At 63.7% G+C, this 16,781-nt stretch overlaps 1 protein-coding gene across 2 annotated transcripts in view; it reads left to right on the forward strand.

Annotated features, from left to right (window-relative positions):
- The window catches only part of SDK2 (sidekick cell adhesion molecule 2), a 33,539-nt gene that overhangs the window by 7,030 nt on the left and 9,728 nt on the right, over positions 1-16,781 (forward strand). For both annotated transcript variants that reach the window (XM_088537547.1, XM_088537552.1), the window contains exons 2-20: positions 4,930-5,089; positions 9,187-9,293; positions 9,783-9,930; positions 10,765-10,898; positions 11,721-11,832; positions 11,913-12,103; positions 12,186-12,269; positions 12,341-12,535; positions 12,675-12,791; positions 12,903-13,070; positions 13,596-13,698; positions 13,877-14,053; positions 14,135-14,271; positions 14,527-14,674; positions 14,746-14,886; positions 14,956-15,137; positions 15,491-15,606; positions 16,071-16,266; positions 16,346-16,444. In XM_088537547.1, the coding sequence (XP_088393673.1) occupies positions 4,930-5,089; positions 9,187-9,293; positions 9,783-9,930; positions 10,765-10,898; positions 11,721-11,832; positions 11,913-12,103; positions 12,186-12,269; positions 12,341-12,535; positions 12,675-12,791; positions 12,903-13,070; positions 13,596-13,698; positions 13,877-14,053; positions 14,135-14,271; positions 14,527-14,674; positions 14,746-14,886; positions 14,956-15,137; positions 15,491-15,606; positions 16,071-16,266; positions 16,346-16,444 (2,715 nt within the window). The remainder of the gene's footprint in view (positions 1-4,929; positions 5,090-9,186; positions 9,294-9,782; positions 9,931-10,764; positions 10,899-11,720; positions 11,833-11,912; positions 12,104-12,185; positions 12,270-12,340; positions 12,536-12,674; positions 12,792-12,902; positions 13,071-13,595; positions 13,699-13,876; positions 14,054-14,134; positions 14,272-14,526; positions 14,675-14,745; positions 14,887-14,955; positions 15,138-15,490; positions 15,607-16,070; positions 16,267-16,345; positions 16,445-16,781) is intronic.

Consider the following 16,781-nt stretch of genomic DNA (forward strand, 5'->3'; position numbering starts at 1 on the left):
CTGCCCCTGGTGCGGGGGAAAAAGCTGGCAGCTGGGGGTACCTTGTCCTCCTGGGGGCCTGGCATTTGGGTCCCTGCATTCGGGGCCAGGTGCTGGGCTCTTGCATTTGGGTCCCTGCATTTGGATCCCTGCATTTGGGTCCCTGCATTCGGGGCCAGGTACTGGGCCCCCGCATTTGGGAGCGGGATCAGCGCCAGGCTCGAGGCGGGCGCGCGCGGGGCCGCGTGTTGCTCCCGAGCACAAAGCGCCGCTTGTCGGCCCCGGGGCTGGGAGCGCGGTGGGACCGCGGCGCGTCCGGGTTTCCTGCGCCGGGAGATGCTGTTTTTTCCAGGCGGAGCCGCGGGGGCGGGTGCGAGACGCGGATCCCCAGCCAGGGCTGACGTCTCTCCTTGGCACCATCCCGGGCTGCTCTGCCCGGTGCTAAAGCAGCTAATGCCTGGGGATGGGGACACGGGGACGGACCCCAAAAGGAGGGTGGCTCCATCCCTGCCATCCGCACCCCTGGCATTGCTGTTCAATGGGACTCAACCTTTCACTTGGAAAAGGCCATGAGCTCCCGCTGCTGCCGCTGGCCCGCAGAGCCCTGGGAGAGCCCGGCCGCGGAAGCGGAGCTTGTTACGGAGGCATCCTGCTTTTAATTAACAAATTAAAATCCTGGTTAACAATCCAGCCCCAGGGCTGATGGAGGCTGGGAGAAGCTGGAGCGTTTGTTATGGAAACAGCAGCTAATTAGCAAATAAATAAATAAGGATGGGCCTGGAGACAGCAGCGAGAGGAGGAAGGGAAGATGCAGTGGAGACGGCCTGGCCGCGCCGTGTCCGTCTGTCCCTCCGCTCCTGCGTGGCCAGGCTTTCCCGCAGCAGGACGGTGTCCGTCCGTCCCCAAGCACGCTCCAGGCTGGTGTCCCGCGTGGGACGAGAGGAGCCGGGCTGCATCCCGGCGGAGCAGAGCACTGTGCTGGGAGCGCGGCCGGGAGGCTGGGAGCGCGCGGCGGCGCGCGGGGAATCGCGTTTCACGGGCGGGCAGGCGGGCGGCGAGGCCGGGGCGAGCGGCTCGCGCGGGAGATGGGATTTGATTAAGGCGGCCGCTATTAATTTACGGCAAGTACGCCCGCCATGGTGGAGAGGTTGCTTTTAATTAATAGCCAGGAGGAGTTTTTTAAAGCTCCATGGGGGGGAGAAGGGGAGAGGGAGGCGGTCAAGGACGGGAGCAGAGGGAGTTGCAGGGATTTACGGGCACGTCTGCAATTACGTCCTTTTCTAGTAGCAGAAAAGGGGGGAAAATATAAAAAAGCACATGGAGGAGCAGACCATCTGCATGTGCAGCCACGCATGCGCTGAGTTTGCTGGGACTCAGCACCCACTTGGCGCCCCGTACCCATTGCGCACCCGTCCCCGGGCGCCCGCGGCTCCCCAGGTGCAGGTAGCACTCGGCGACTCTGTTTGTATTTTATTAAAGGAAAGTGGGCTCATCTCCGGAATACTAATGGCTCCGGCAGTGCCGGTGAGCGCTGCGAATCCGCAGGCATCTGCTGGGTTCGGCAAGCGAGCGCTGGCCGGGATGTGGATCCAGGATGCGGGATGCAGGGCCGTGCTCTCTGTGTCCTGCTTGGGCGCCGCGTGCCGTTTCACGGGCGAGATTGCCTTACCAGAGCCAGTGAAAAATCGATGCTTTTCCTGGGAATAGCACCTGGGAATGGCTCGGAAAGGCAGCGGCTCCTTCGCGTGGAGCTGGCCCGGCCGGCTGGCTCCACTCCTCCGCGTGGCTCCGGCCGTGGAGCTGGGAGCGCCGCCAGCACCGCCACTATATTTAGCAAAGACGGAAAAAATTCCGCCTTGGAAAAGCCAGGCAGGCGTGAAGGAGCGGTGAGGGGGCGGGATGGGGCACCGGAGCGGCCCGTGGGCACCGGGAGCGCCGGGAGCCTTAACCCCTGCCGTGCCGCGGCGCCGGGGACCGCGCGGCCAATGCGCTGCACTGATGAATAATAAAAACAAAGGAAAATTACCCTCCTTATTGAAACGCGTTTTATGAATAAAACAATTATTCTGGTAATTGAAAAAATGTGTCGTTAAATTAAATGCAGTGGTTCCTATTAAAATTTTAGTGGATTTCTGCTTCTCCATTTCTCTTCTCCCCACGTTCCTCCCCTCCCTCCTTCCCCGGCCTCCGCTGGCGGCTAAGGCTGGTAATTATAGCGGCGGGTTTCGCTTTCTCGTTATTGTTTTTTAATCTCGGCGTGCTGCGTTGGGCTGTGATAGCCTCGAGCAAGGGGATCCGCTCGGCCTCCGGGTGCCGGGGTCTGTGCCGGGGCGTCCTGCTATGTGGCAGCTGCATCCTGTGGCTCTGCATCCCGGGAATTCCCGGCGCTGGGAATTGCTACTTCTCATGGAGAAACTGAGGCAGGGATGGCCAAGACTGGATCCCTCCATCCCCCAGGCTGCCCCCGACACGCCGTGCCCTTGGCAAAGCTTCAGGTTGGCTTCCTCGGAGCTTAAAACTTCCCATCAGGAGGGATTTGCGGGCGGGTGGAGGTGGCTTAGTTCCCGAGCGGCCCATTTTGCCGGGCATTAGGATCCATTACGGCTCTTGGGGCGGCTGCCCTATATCCACTAATGTGGCCGCCCGCGCTGGGACGCAGCTGGGCGCAGCCCCCGTGTAAATAAAGTCCCAGGGCCAAGATGCTCATCCCATTAGTGGGGATTAGGAGTGTTCAAATGGCACTGGTTGGTGGCAGGGGAGAGCCGGGCTCCCGGCTCATCCCGCGGTTTCCAGGGGCGCTCCGGAGCCCGTGGGATGCCCGCCCGGAGCACCGTGCCACCGGCAGATGTGCAGCTGCTCCTGGACCACCGCAGCCGCCCGGGTTTGGGAAGTGATGAATTTCTGCACCGACTAATTAGTCTCTAATTAGCGAGTGGAGTGTAAACAGTCACAGCAGATGGGGAGAGGCAGAATTAGCAGTAATGACCCTTGGTTTGGGCGGGGGAGGCAGCGGCACAAACCGGCAATCGGGAAACTGGCCGCAGGCCCTGGAGCCACGGGAGCCGCAGGGTCTGGGGTGATCCCGGATACACAGGAGCAGCATCCACCCGGATGAGCTGGGAGCCATGGCTCATCCCTGAGATCCTGGGATTGCTGCTACCAGCTCTGTGGATGCGGCAGAGCATCACTGTGGGGAAACTGAGGTGGGGAGGAACCCCTGCCCTGCTGTGGAACTCCAGGGAATCCAGGGAATCTGGCGCTTTCCTCCCTCCCGTGCCCTGTCCCCAAGGGTTCGGCAGCCAGGTACCACCGCGAGCTCAGAGGGGAATTAGGAGGCGCCTCTCCTGCCCGCACCGTTTTTCACCCGTTAATGCAGAACAGATGGCTCTGGTGCTTCAAAGCGAGATGCGACTTAACTGCTTAAAATCAAATTAGGAGGAATGCGAGCAGCGTGCCGGCCGCGGGGACGGTGCGGTGACACCGCAGCGCAGAGCCCCGCTGCGCTGGGCTGCGGGCAGGGCTGGGCACGGGCACATGCAGCGAGTGCGCCGGGTCTCAGCCCAGGTCATCCCAGGCCGCCTCTGCTGCTCCAAGCTGGGTGAACCGGGAGCGGGGACAGGCGGTGCGGGGGGCCCGCAGTAATCCAAGAGGTCTCCTGGTCTAACTCATCCGACGTGGGCGAAAGCTCTGGCATTGCAGGTCAAGCTCGTCTCTGCCTCTGCCGTGCTGTGGTGGGGACGTGCATGCATGCATGTCCCCATGCATGTCCCCGTGCACATGCGTGCATGCAAATCTCCATGCACAGGTGTGCATGCACATGCCCATGCACAGGTGTGATGCAGGTGTGTGCATGCTTGGCCCTGTACATGCAATGTGACCTGCGCTACGTGCAGACGCAGGTCTTGCTGCACGGGTGTGCAGATCCCTGCACATCTCGCATTGCCCGTGTGCAGCCCTGGACTGTTTTTTTTGTGTTTTCAAGACACCCTTGGTGCCTTTTCCCTTGAGAATCCCCAAAGTTGGCAGATCTGAGCTCCGGCCAACTCGTGACACCCCTGCCCAGGGCCGCGGGAGGCTGGGGCCCGCAGGCCCCGCGCTGCCGCTTGCCCTGGTGTCAAGGACCGAGAAGGAGCCGAGCGCGCGTGCAAGCAAGCAGCAGCCTGCCCCCAAGAACAAACCGGGAGCCGTGATTGAAAGCGCACTTGAAAGCTGCTGGGGAATATGAATGTGTCTTTGAAGTGAAAGGGCTTCCATTTGTTAAGCAGAAAATGGAGCTGTGTGTTTCGATTTATAGTTTTACTTAGCAAATAAAACAGGAGAGGAGTAAGTGTTTATGTCTCGCTCGGCTCCTGGCCCCTCCGCCCCCTTTTACCCCCCAGCTGAAAGCTCAGAGCTGCTAAAACACTACAAAGGCAGCGGGGAATGAAAAGAGAAGGCAGCTTAGATAAACCGAGCTGGGCTGAGCTCGCAGCGTGGTGCGTTGGCGGGGATGTGCCCAGGTGGAGCGGTCCCTGCGCCAGGGACACGCAGCGTGACAGGGGATGGGGGCGTTGGAGGTTGGCTTTGCCCCATGCCCATCTGCACGTGTGCTCCGAGGCTCAGGGCATGTCTGAAATGAAAAGGTCGGGGCCTTCTGTGGTTGGGGTCTTCCTTTGTTGGGGTCTTCCCTGGTCAGCGTCTTCCCTGGTCGGCGTCGTCCTTGGTCAAGGTCTTCCTTGGTCGAAGTCCTCCTTGGTTGGGTCTTCCCTGAGCAGGGTCTTCCCTGGTCGGCATCTTGCTTGGCTGGGATCTTTCTTTGTCAAGGTCTTCCTTGGTTGGGGTCTTCCTTGGTTGGGGTCTTTCTTCATTGATGTCTTCCCTGCTCATGGTCCTCCCCGCGGTCATGGGGCCGGGGTGGGTGGCTGTGGTGTGCGGCAGCTCTCAGCTCTTCTCTCCCTTCTCTCCCCGCAGACGACGTCTCCCCGTACTTTAAGACGGAGCCCGTGCGGAGCCAGGTCCACCTGGAGGGGAACCGCCTGGTGCTGACGTGCATGGCCGAGGGCAGCTGGCCCCTTGAGTTCAAGTGGCTCCACAACAGCCGCGAGCTCACCAAGTTCTCCCTGGAGTACCGGTGAGTGCGGGAATGCGCCTGGCAGGCGGGATGCAGGAGCATCTCTGGGATGTGGGATGCAGGATGTGGGATGCAGGATGCTGACCCAGAGTGCAGGTGCTGGGCTGGGTCTTGGGCATCGAACCCCATGTTGGGGGTTTGGAGGCTGCAGCATGGGGGTGCTGAGCCTGGTGCCCTTCCCATCTCCATCCAGGGGACATTTTTCCAAGGCAAGAGAAGGGCTCCGGGATGTGTGTCTCGCTGGTGGCCGGCCGGGCCGCGCGCGTGGGGAGCTCCTCTGCGTGCACACGCCGCCCGCTCTGTTGTAATCAATAATTCAGCCCGAGAGAAGCCGTTCCCCATTTAAAGGCATCGAATCCAAAGGCTTTGGGTTGCTACAGCAACGCGGAGCTGCTCCGGGATGCCGGGAATGCGGATGAGGCGGCTGCACCACATCTCCCCTTTCCCCCAGCACCGTGGCCACCCCCTCGGGTGCTGCGTGGAGCCCTTCAGCTTCCCAACTCCACGCGCTGGGCTCCATTCCCATCCGTGCGCCAGGGAGCACGACCGGGATTAGCGAGGTGCCCAGGGGCCGGGAGGGAGCACGGGGCGGCCGTGGTGGGAATAATGCGAAACGTCCGGGAATAATGCAAAATGTCAACCATTAAATTGGATTGCGGGACGCGCAGTGTGAGCGGCGTGGGGGGCCGCGGAGCACACGGGGGTGCCCAAAGCCAGGCTGGGAGCAGGGGGTCCTCTGGTTTCGGGGCCAGCCCCCTGGCCGCTCCGTGCCTCAGTGTCCCCTCGTGCTGCTCCGGAGCTCCGTGTCCTCCGGGCCAAGGTGACTCCCGTTTCTCGGAGCCCCAGTGAAGCCCCAGCTCCGGCTCCGAGCCAGAAAGGATTAAGGAAGCAAGCGAGAAAACAAACAGGCGCGCGGGGAAACGCGATGCAGGGCGGCTCTGCGGTGCTGGAGCCGAGCGGCCGTGCGGATCGCGGCCCGTCCCTTCCCCTCCTCTCTGCAGCCTGTGCGTCGGGATCAGGGTTTGGACATTTTGCCTGGAATGGGAGCTGCAGGGGAGGAAGGCAAGGTACCCGAATTAGTTATGATGGGCAGAAATTCAATTTTAATAGAGATGTTGGTGGCGCGGCGCCAGTCCGCTCAGGCAGCGGCAAGGTAGTAATTAAAAGTTAACGAGTTTAGATACGGCCTAATGCTGGGAGAGGTGCTGCTGGCCGGGGAGGTGCGGGGCAGCCGGCGCCTTTCCCAGGCCTGGATGCGCCGCACGTTGCAGCATCCGATGGGGACGGGAGCGCCCGGGTCCCCGAGCCGCCCAGCCCCGCTGCCGCTGTCCCCGCTCGCCCGCCGGGCCGGGGGTGCACGTGAGGTCCCTCCCGCGTTTTGGAAGGGAAGGAGCCGCTCTCCCAATTTGGCTGTGTTTCCATAGCAACCGCCCTTTCCTTCCCGGCAGCGCGGGCGCTGCTGGCGGAGGGGAGCGACTCCCGGCGCTGCCAAGGGCAGGGTCGGAGCTGGCTCGGCAGGTGCCGGCGCAGGGAATGAGATCCGGCCTGACACCGAGCGTGCGTTGAGCCAGCTCTGCCCAGGAGCATCCCTGGGGATCCAGGCATCCTGGTCCTCCGTGAGCATGGAGCTGGTCCTCCTTGGGAGCATCCCTTGGGGACTGTGACAGATTGGGGACCAGCCTGGCACTGCGCGTGCACAAAGAGTCAGCTCTGCTCGGGAGCATCCTTGGGGACTGCGCAGGCTTGGGATAAGCCTGGCTCTGTGCACAGGAGGAGCCGACCCTCCCGGGAGCATCCTTGGGGACCGTGGAGGCTTGGGACCAGCCTGGTTCTCTGTGCAGGAGGGAGCATCCTTGGGGACCGGGGCACCAGGGACTGGTGCGGCTTCGCCCACTCGGTGCCAGTGTGGGATGCACGGGGACTGTTCCTCAATGCTCCAGCTGCTCCCAGGGAGCCCCACAGCTGAAATCCGTCCCCTCACGGAGCACTGTGACCTTCAGCGTGGCCAGGCCAGACGAGCGCCCGGCGCATCGTTCCCGCTCTCCCAGGGCCAGCTCGGCTTTTCCATGCATAATCTCGCTGGTGCTGGGCTCTCCCATGAGCTCTCCGGAGCCTGAACTTCTTCCCGTACGAGGAATCATAGCATGCAAATCAGGCAGCTCGATGCCTTTAATGAAATCCTCCAAAGGAAAGCGCCTCTCTGGCGAATTGAGGATATTTATTTCGCATACAAGAAATTTAACATGCAGATTAGTTGGGTCTGGTAATTTATCACATGAGATTGTCCTATTAAGGGCTGCATCGAGCCCTGCTGCCTTCAGAAATTGCCTTGCCCATCCATTACCTCTGGACAGACTCCCGTCCGTGGGGAGGCATCTCCCACCTCCCAAAGTGTCACCATTCCCTGCTCCTCTCTGCACAGCCGGGGGGTCCCGGAGCCCCCAGGCCCTTTGCCAGCCCCCCTGCCCCTGCACAGCCTCTCCTTGGGTTGCTGATTGGCAATTACCAGGAGTTGGTAATTAGCAGGGGTGATTAAAGGCCTGGTGAGGGGAGTAGGTGCTTCTGCAGGGAGGTGCTTGTATTCCTGTCCTGCTGGCTTTGCCCTTTGGCATTAATGCCCACATCAGTTATCCCGTGGCTTATGGGGCCAGTTGAGGCCTTGATTTATGGTGCCACTAGAGTTCCTGAAATTCCTCTGGATGAAGGAAACTGCTTCCCTGGGCAGCAGAGAGGCCGCCGGGGCCAAGGCAGAGCCCTCCCTGCATGGAGCCAACGCGGGAATGATGGAGCCCCGGGATGGGGATTGCCTCGCGCTGCAGGCAGCACGGGGACCCGCCGCTCGCTGCCGGGACTCGTTCAGCCTCTGCTAAGTGTGTTTTAATGCTCACTTGACATTTCATTACCGCGCAGTAACTCTTCAAACACGGGTCCCCTCCAGGATTAATTAGTCGTTACCCAGGGTGTTAATCAAGGAGGGCCGTGCGTTTAGTGCAGCCAGGTCCAGCCGCTGCTGTTCGGGGCTGCACGGGATAGATCCTTCTGCATCCTTTGGCTTTAGCTGGATCGGCCCCTCCAGCAGGGGCTGCTCCCTGCGTCCCGGGGCAATGTGAGCTCCCGGGGCTCCTATCCCACTGCTCTTCCCAGCAGGAGGGCTGGCTGTCCGGGCAGGATCTGTGCATTCACTTCCCAGCTCGGATCCCAGGCTGCGGAGGCCTTGGCTTCATGCACACGATCCAACCGTCCGTCGGCTCGAGCAGAGCTGACGTTGGATGCTTTGCAAAGCCGCCGCTCCCCTGGGATGCGTCTCCCGGCTCCGGATCCCCTTCCTGACCTGGCGGCCCGGAGCGCGGCCCGGCCGCTTCCCAGCGGCGCCTCGAGGCGGCTGCTGTCCTTCGTCACTGTGTTTTTCTGCGGACGCGTTTTCCCCACGGACGATGCTCTGTCAGCTCCGTCTTTCAGAAACGAAACAAACAAGTGCCGAAACGGAGGTGTCAGCGGCCAGGGCTGCCCCGGGAGCCTGGCGGGGCTCCGGGCCGGCTCCAGCGGCTGCGCCTGCTCCACGGGGCCGGGAAGGGCGGCCCGGCCTGACCTGCAGACAGCAGCGCCGGGAACTCTGTTGCCACCGGCCGGGCTGCGCTCGTCGGTTCCGGCCGGGATGCGCTGGGGGTATCCGTGTATCCACGCTTCCCTGCATGCTGCGCTGGGGAGTCGCGTTGTGCAAGTGGGATCTGTTAACTCGGAGGGTGCACCCGTGGCTCCTGCACGTGCCACGTTCCCCTGCTGCTCGTCTCTCTGCTCCCCAACTCTCCTCCTGGGGTGGCGAATCCCTGGGATAGCGAATCCCTGGGATGTCGCTGTGGATGCAAACGTGCCTGTGCTGCGGAGGCCGCGCCAGCTCCTGCACTGGCTTCACCAGCCCGGGTGTGATGCTCTGGTTAATTTATCAAGAGAGCAAACGAAGCCGCACTGAAGCTGTGCAGGGCACTGAGCTGCGGCTTGGGGACGTGCCTGGCGCTGGCTGTTCCCCTCGGTGGCAGCGCGGGACGCTGCGATGTCCCCGCTCCGTGCGCGCGCTCAGGCCCTCCCTGCTCCCGCAGCTACATGATCACGTCGCTGGACCGCACGCATGCCGGCTTCTACCGCTGCATCGTCCGCAACCGCATGGGAGCCCTGCTGCAGCGCCAGACCGAGGTGCAGGTGGCCTGTAAGTGATGTCCCAGCGATCGGGGGGACATGGGGTGACACACAGTGCAGGGGAAGAGGCTCCCATACCCAATACAAGGATGAGGAGGGTGGCTTCCAGAGGAAGGCCCCGGGGCACAGGGGGACGTTGGCTGCTTTGCCGACCCAGGGCGCCGCGGGATGTGCCTGGTGTCCCCCCGGGATGCCCTGCGCTCACCCCGCTGCACTCCTCCTTGCTTGGAGCAAGGACAAATCAGGAAGCTAATGAGGAATTAATAAGGCAGCTGTGCTAACAACTAGTGCTAATGGCAAAGTCGTTAAAAAAAGATTCTTTACATGTTTTTAATTACAGCAATTAAGGGAAGTCAATAAAGATCCCCCCCCCCTTCCCCTTGCACCCTGCTTTACTCTGCTTTATCGCAAGGGTTGTAAATTCCCAGCTCGCGCTGGGCTAAGCGCGGAGGCGGCAGCGGCCCCGTGGCCGCGCGGGGCTGACGCGGCGCCTCCGCAGACATGGGCAGCTTCGAGGAGGGCGAGGGGCAGCAGCGCGTGTCGCAGGGCGACGCGGCCGTGGTCCCCGCTCCACGCATCGCCAGCTTCCCCCGGCCCCAGGTCACCTGGTTCCGCGACGGCCGCAAGATCTCCCCGAGCAGCCGCATGTGAGTAACCGAGGCGGCCGCGGAGCTCGCGCGGGTCCCGGGCTCCGCAGGATCCCTGCGTCCCCGGCGCGGCGTTTCGCGTGCCGCGGGACCCCAGCGCTGCATTTCCACCCGCCGGGTCCCCGGAGCTGCGTTTCCCCTGCTCTGGGTCCTGGGTGCTGCTTTTCCCATGCTCTGGGGCTGAAGCGCTGCGTTTCCCACCCTCTCCATCCCAGGTTTTGCATTTCTCACCCACCACGTCCTGGGTGATGCTTTTCCCTTGCTCTGGGTTTGGAGCGTTGCATTTCCCACCCTCTCCATCCCAGGCGCTGCATTTCCCACACTCCAAGTCCCAGGTCCTGCTTTCCCCTCCGCCAAAACCCAGGAGCCATGGACCAGCCTGGCCTAAACCTCCCTCTTGGGCACCTTGCATCAAAACCTGGACACGGCCACCAATGCTCCAACTTGGCACCAGGGCCCGGGGGCGCTGGGAAAACACAGGATGAGGGACATGCAGACGGGACACAGCGGCAGGGAGGAGCACCCGGCGCTCACGGATGTGCCATGCCGGAATTGAATTTGTAACTCACATTATGCAGGAATTGAACTGGTCTCCTTTCTATTTGCAAAGCAGGATTGAGGAGATAAAACTGCTTTATCTCGTATTTAATGGTAAAATATATTCCCCAAACCATTTTATGCTTCCAGCAGATTAGATCGTTCCATAAAAAAAAAAAAAAAAAAAAAACACTATTAATCTGCGCTGTGCACGGTGGCCGGGAGGGGGACAGTGGGGGTTCATATTTGGGGCTCGCGGCTCTGTCCCCGTCCCACATTGCTGCCCTGTCCCCACAGAGCCATCACGCTGGACAACACGCTGGTCATCCTGTCCACGGTGGCCCCGGACGCGGGGCGCTACTACGTGCAGGCGGTGAATGACAAGAACGGGGACAACAAGACGAGCCAGCCCATCACGCTGGCCGTGGCCAGTGAGTGCGGGCGGCCCCTGCCCGGCTGCGGGGCTGGGCCCCAATTTAATTTGCAGTAAATCTCTTCGGAGGCTCCGGCTGCTGCTGACTTAGCAATTGAGCCGCTTCCAAATTTACTGCGGCGCGTGCGAGAGCTGCGCTGTGCATGGAGCCCGTCCCGGCCATGCGCTGCTCCGGGGTGCTCCAGGCGTCCGGAGCAGAGGAGCCCCCGCTACGGGCAGCTCCCCGGCTTTGCCCCTGTCCCCTGCATTGCTCCAGATCAGCCCCGCACGGGTGGCCCCGTCCCTCTGCTCCCTGGGACCTGCTCAGGGATGAGCCTGACCCAGGAAAGCCGCCCCGGAGCGTCATCGCTCCGCGCGGTGCCGCTGCTCCGGCTGCTGCCCCGGGTGCCTTCCTGGCAGGATGTTTGTCCGCCTCCCCACCTCGCTAATCTGTTGCTCTGCACCTCGCCGTCCCAGCGGGCGATAAACAGCGCGGAGCCCGTTTATGGATTCGGCTCTATCAGCAGCTTTCGAGCCGATCACATTTTTATGGCGCCTACATGAGGGTTTTTTATCGTGGCAATTATTTTGCTTTATATACTCCCTGCCTGCTCCCTCCCAGCCCGTGCCGCGCCGGAGCTACTCTCCGGGCTCGCTGCTTTGCGGGGAGCGCAGGGGTGCCCTGATGCCAGGGTGATGGGCTGGTGCTGCCTGAGAGACGGAGCCGGCGGTGCCCTTACCGGGGCCATGCAGCCCTTGGGGAAGGGGCTTTGGGGCTGCTCGTGGAGCGCACCGGGAGCGCGTGAGCGCTGACGCCGTCGCTTTGGCTGCTCCTGCGCAGACGTGGGCGGCCCGGCCGATCCCATCGCTCCCACCATCATCATCCCGCCCAGGAACACCAGCGTGGTGGCGGGCACCTCGGAGGTGACCATGGAGTGCGTGGCCAACGCCAGGCGAGTCGGCGGGGGCGCGCGCGGGGCCGCGGGCGGGCAGGGCGCGCGGCGGGTGCTGGACGTGCCGCCCGCTGCCGCAGGCCGCTGATGAAGCTGCACATCGTGTGGCGGAAGGACGGCGTGCCCGTCTCGAGCGGCATCAGCGACTACAGCCGCCGCCTGACCGTGCTGCACCCCGCGCTGCGCGACAGCGGCTACTACGAGTGCGAGGCGGCGCTGCGCAGCAGCAGCGTCCCCGCCGTGGTCGCCGGCGCCTTCCTCTCCGTGCTGGGTAAGGGGCCGCCCGTGCGGCGAGCGGGGCCGGTCTCAGCCGCAGAGCCGTCCCCGCTGCATCTCGCGGTTGCACCTCGCAGAGCCGCCGCAGTTCGTCAGGGAGCCGGAGCGGCACATCACGGCCGAGATGGAGAAGGTGGTGGCCATCCCCTGCCAAGCCAAAGGTGAGCGGCCGTCCCCCGGGCATCGCGGCGCCACCGCGGCCCCGGCGGGCGCTGACGCCGCCGTGTTGCAGGGGTGCCCCCTCCGGATGTGGTGTGGTACAAGGACGCGGCTCTGCTGCCCCTGGAGCAGCTCTCCCGCTTCCAGCTGCTGCCGGACGGCAGCCTGCGCATCAGCGGGCTGCTGCCCCACGACACCGGCATGTTCCAGTGCTTCGCCCGCAACGCCGCCGGAGAGGTGCAGGCCACCACGTACCTGGCCGTGACCAGTAGGTGCCACATGGGATGATGCTCGGGATGCTGCGGGATGGGAGGGTGGGATGAGCCTGGCATCCCGCTGGGCTGTGCAGGGGTCCCTGGGCTCTGTGGGGTGGGATACAGGGATGCCCGTGTGTCTCGCCGCTCCAGGCATCGCCCCCAACATCACCAAGGGCCCCCAGGACAGCACGGTCATCGACGGCATGTCCGTGGTCCTCAACTGCGAGACCTCGGGGGCTCCGCGCCCCGCCATCGCCTGGCAGAAAGGTAAAGGGCCTCTGCAAGCTCATCACACCCGTGGCTCTCAGCCAGGCCCCGCTTGCTCCCCGCTCGCGGCCCGGGCTCCGCGCGGGGCTCACGGCTCCCTCGGGTGCCCAGGGGAGCGGATCCTGGCGAGCGGCTCCGTGCAGCTGCCGCGCTTCACCCTGCTCGAGTCGGGCAGCCTCCTGGTGAGCCCCGCGCACCTCGACGACGCCGGCACCTACAGCTGCCTGGCCACCAACTCCCGCGGCGTGGACGAGGCCTCCGCTGACCTCGTCGTCTGGGGTAAGGGGCCCTGCGCTGCTGCTGCCCTGTCTGCGTGCATGGTGTGGGATGGAGCCTGCTGCATCCAGGTACACGGTGTGGGATGGATTCTGCTCCATCCGTGTGCACTGTGTGGGATGGATCCTGCTCCATCCATGTGCATGGTGCGGGATGGACCCTGCTCCATCCGTGTGCACGGTATGGGATGGATCCTGCTCCATCCATGTGCATGCTGCAGGATGGACCCTGCTCTGCCCATGTGCACAGTGTGGGATGGACCCTGCTCCATCCGTGTGCACGGTGTGGGATGGATTCTGCTCCATCCATGTGCATGCTGCAGGATGGACCCAGCCACACTACCGGTTTTCTGGGGACACGCAGGGTGGGCATGGGCACTTGGTTGGCCTGTTTGGAGAGGTGCTTCAGCCATCCCGTGCGATGCCATCCCGTGTCCTGCTGCCAGCTCCATCCCCGCTGGCTCTGCCCCTTCCTCTTGCTGCTTGAGCGTGCTGGGCATTGCCAGTGTCTCACGTGTCCCTCCCGCAGCAAGGACACGGATCACAGATCCGCCGCAGGACCAGAGCGTCATCAAGGGCACCAAGGCCTTCATGAGCTGCGGGGTCACCCATGACCCCAGCGTGGCCGTCAGGTGGGTGAGCCGGGTTGCGGAGCAGCCTGGGGCCCGGGGATGCCACTGCCACCGCGCGGTCCCCTGCCCGGCTGCAGCGCGGCGGTCCCGCAGTGCCACCTGGTGCCCTTCGCATGGGGCTCCCGGCGCGCAGGACGCCTGGGCCCCTCGGGCCCCCGATTGAGTCTTCCCGACGCAGGCACGTGTGGGAGAAGGACGGGGCGCCGCTGAGCGCGGACGGGGCCGGGCGGCTGCGCCTGGACGAGGCCGGTACCCTGCACATCTCGCAGACCTGGTCGGGCGACATCGGCACCTACACCTGCAAGGTGCTCTCGGCCGGCGGCAACGACTCGCGCAGCGCCCACCTCCGCGTCCGGTGAGCGTCCCCGCCGCCCGGCCCGGCCCCGGCCGCCCGAGACCCCCACCCTGACGGCCACGTCCCCCTGCCCTGCTCCAGGCAGCTCCCCCACGCTCCGGAGAGCCCCGTGGCCGCCCTGAGCCCTCTGGAGAAACGGGCCATCAACCTGACCTGGGCCAAACCCTTCGACGGCAACAGCCCCCTGCTCCGCTACGTCGTGGAGGTCTCCGAGAACAGTAAGATGGGGCTCCCGGGGGCACGGGCACTCTCTGTCCCATTCAGCTCATCGGCAGAGGGAACGCTGGGGATGAGGGGGAGACAGTGGTGGGCAATGAGGAGGGACACAGTGGCAGCAAGGTCAGGAAGGGGACAAGAGGCTCTGGGGGGCTTGGGGACCATTCAGCTCTTCCCTAGAGCTTCTGTGGGGTAGGGAGCCCAGGCGTCCGGACAGCTGGGTCCCCCACAGCACTGTCCCGCCGTCCCCTGCTCAGACGCGCCCTGGACGGTGCTGCTGGCCAGCGTGGACCCCGCGCTCACCTCGGTGGCTGTGAGGGGCTTGGTGCCCGCCCGCTCCTACCAGTTCCGCCTGTGTGCTGTGAACGACGTGGGCAGGGGCCAGTTCAGCAAGGACACGGAGAGGTGAGACGTGGCCGGGGGACTGGGCACGTTGGTGGCCTCGGGTCCCTCACCCGTGTCCCATCCCATCACAGGGTGTCCCTGCCCGAGGAGCCGCCCTCGGCTCCCCCCCAGAACGTCATCGCCAGCGGCCGCACCAACCAGTCCATCATGATCCAGTGGCAGCCGCCCCCGGAGAGCCACCAGAACGGTGTCCTCAAGGGCTACGTGATCCGGTGAGCGGCCGGTGACGTCCCTGGGTGTCTGCGGGGACGCTGGCCCTGCTGACGGCCCCTCGTGCCCAGGTACTGCCTGGCCGGCCTGCCCGTGGGCTATCAGTTCAAGAACATCACCAGCGCCGAGGTCAACAACCTGCTGCTGGAGGACCTCATCATCTGGACCAACTACGAGATCGAGGTGGCTGCCTACAACAGCGCCGGCCTGGGCGTCTACAGCATGAAGGTGACCGAGTGGACACTGCAGGGAGGTACGTGGGGACGGAGCCTCCCCGCCAGCGCTTGGCCGCTGCCCAAGCGGGCATTGCCGGGCAGGGGGCATGGAGGGATGGTGCATGGGGACAAGGGTAGCATGGAGGGATGGACACATGGGGACAGGGGCACGCCATGAAGGGCAGTTGCATGGGGACAGGGATGCACCATGTGGGATGGGCACAGGGCTCCCGTTGACACCAGTCATGGGCTGTGGATCCCAAGGGCAAGGTTGGCACAACCACGGGCCTCACCCCAACCTGGGGTGCTTCGCCCGGGGGCTCCCTGGCCGAGGGTGCTCCCAGGCCAGGCAGGTGCCAGAGCTGCCGCGAGCCCATCCGTGTCCTGGCAGTGCCAACGGTGCCCCCGGGCAACGTGCAAGCTGAGGCCACCAACTCCACCACCATCCGCTTCACCTGGACCCCCCCCAGCCCCCAGTTCATCAACGGCATCAACCAGGGCTACAAGGTGAGGGGCCCTGCGAGCCGGCCTCATTTTTCGGTGCAGAATCTCCCAGCTATTCTAGTAGCTTCCAGCCCGAGCGTTAAAATAATATTTACTGAGATTTAACACTTGCATGGCCTCCGTGCCTCCCACGCTCTGTAATTAATTTGCAAATAGCAATTAATTCAAATTTACGTTAATTAAATTGAATTAAAACATTAAACTTGTTTCTTAATCCACTCAAAAGAAGTTGAGGAACTTAATTGCCACTGAGTGAGATAACCGGAGCGAGCAGGATATTTAGCGTCCTTATTAAACGCCACTTTAGGATTTCTGATTAGTATTTTTAGGGCCTAATTAGAGCTTAATTAAGTTGCTACGTGCTCTCTTGCGCGACGGCAAGGGAGCGCACGGGGATCCCCCGTTGGCGCGGGATGGCGCGGGGTGCCGGCGGCGCCGCGGGCGCTCACGGCGCCTCGTGCCCGCAGCTCATCGCCTGGGAGCCGGAGCGCGAGGAGGAGGCCACGGTGGTGACGGTGCGGCCCGACTTCCAGGCCCGCGCGCACGTGGGCTACGTGGCCGGGCTCAAGAAGTTCGCCGAGTACCTGACGTCCGCGCTGTGCTTCACCACGCCGGGCGACGGCCCGCGCAGCCCGCCCCAGCTGGTGCGCACGCACGAGGACGGTACGGGGACGCCCTGCCCCGCGGCACGCGCGGCCCCGCGGCACGCGGTGCCGCTCACGCCGCGCTGTCCCGCCGGCAGTGCCGGGCCCCGTGGGCCACCTCAGCTTCGGGGACATCCTGGACACGTCGCTGCGGGTCAGCTGGAGGGAGCCGCCGGAGAAGAACGGCGTCCTCACGGGTGAGATGGGCCCTGGGGTGTCCTCATGGGTGAGATGAGTCCCAGGGCGTCCTCATGGGTGAGACGGGTCTCAGGGTGTCCTGTGGCTTGGTGGGTCCCAGAGCGTCCTCACCAGTGAGACGGGTCCTGGGGTGTCCTCATGGGTGACACAGGTCCCCAGAATGTCCTGTGTGTGGTGGGTCCCAGGGCATCCTCATGGGTGAGATGGGTCCCAGAGCGTCCTCACGGGTGACACAGGTCCCCAGGGTGTCCTGTGTGTGGTGAGTGCCAGGGCATCCTCACGGGTGAGACGGGTCCTGGGGTGTCCTCATGGGTGAGATGGGTCCCAGGGTGTCCT

This window comes from Tinamus guttatus, unplaced genomic scaffold (assembly GCF_059628265.1).
Source record: "Tinamus guttatus ecotype Peru unplaced genomic scaffold, ASM5962826v1 Tinamus_guttatus_pri_ptg000045l, whole genome shotgun sequence".
Taxonomy (NCBI): domain Eukaryota; kingdom Metazoa; phylum Chordata; class Aves; order Tinamiformes; family Tinamidae; genus Tinamus; species Tinamus guttatus.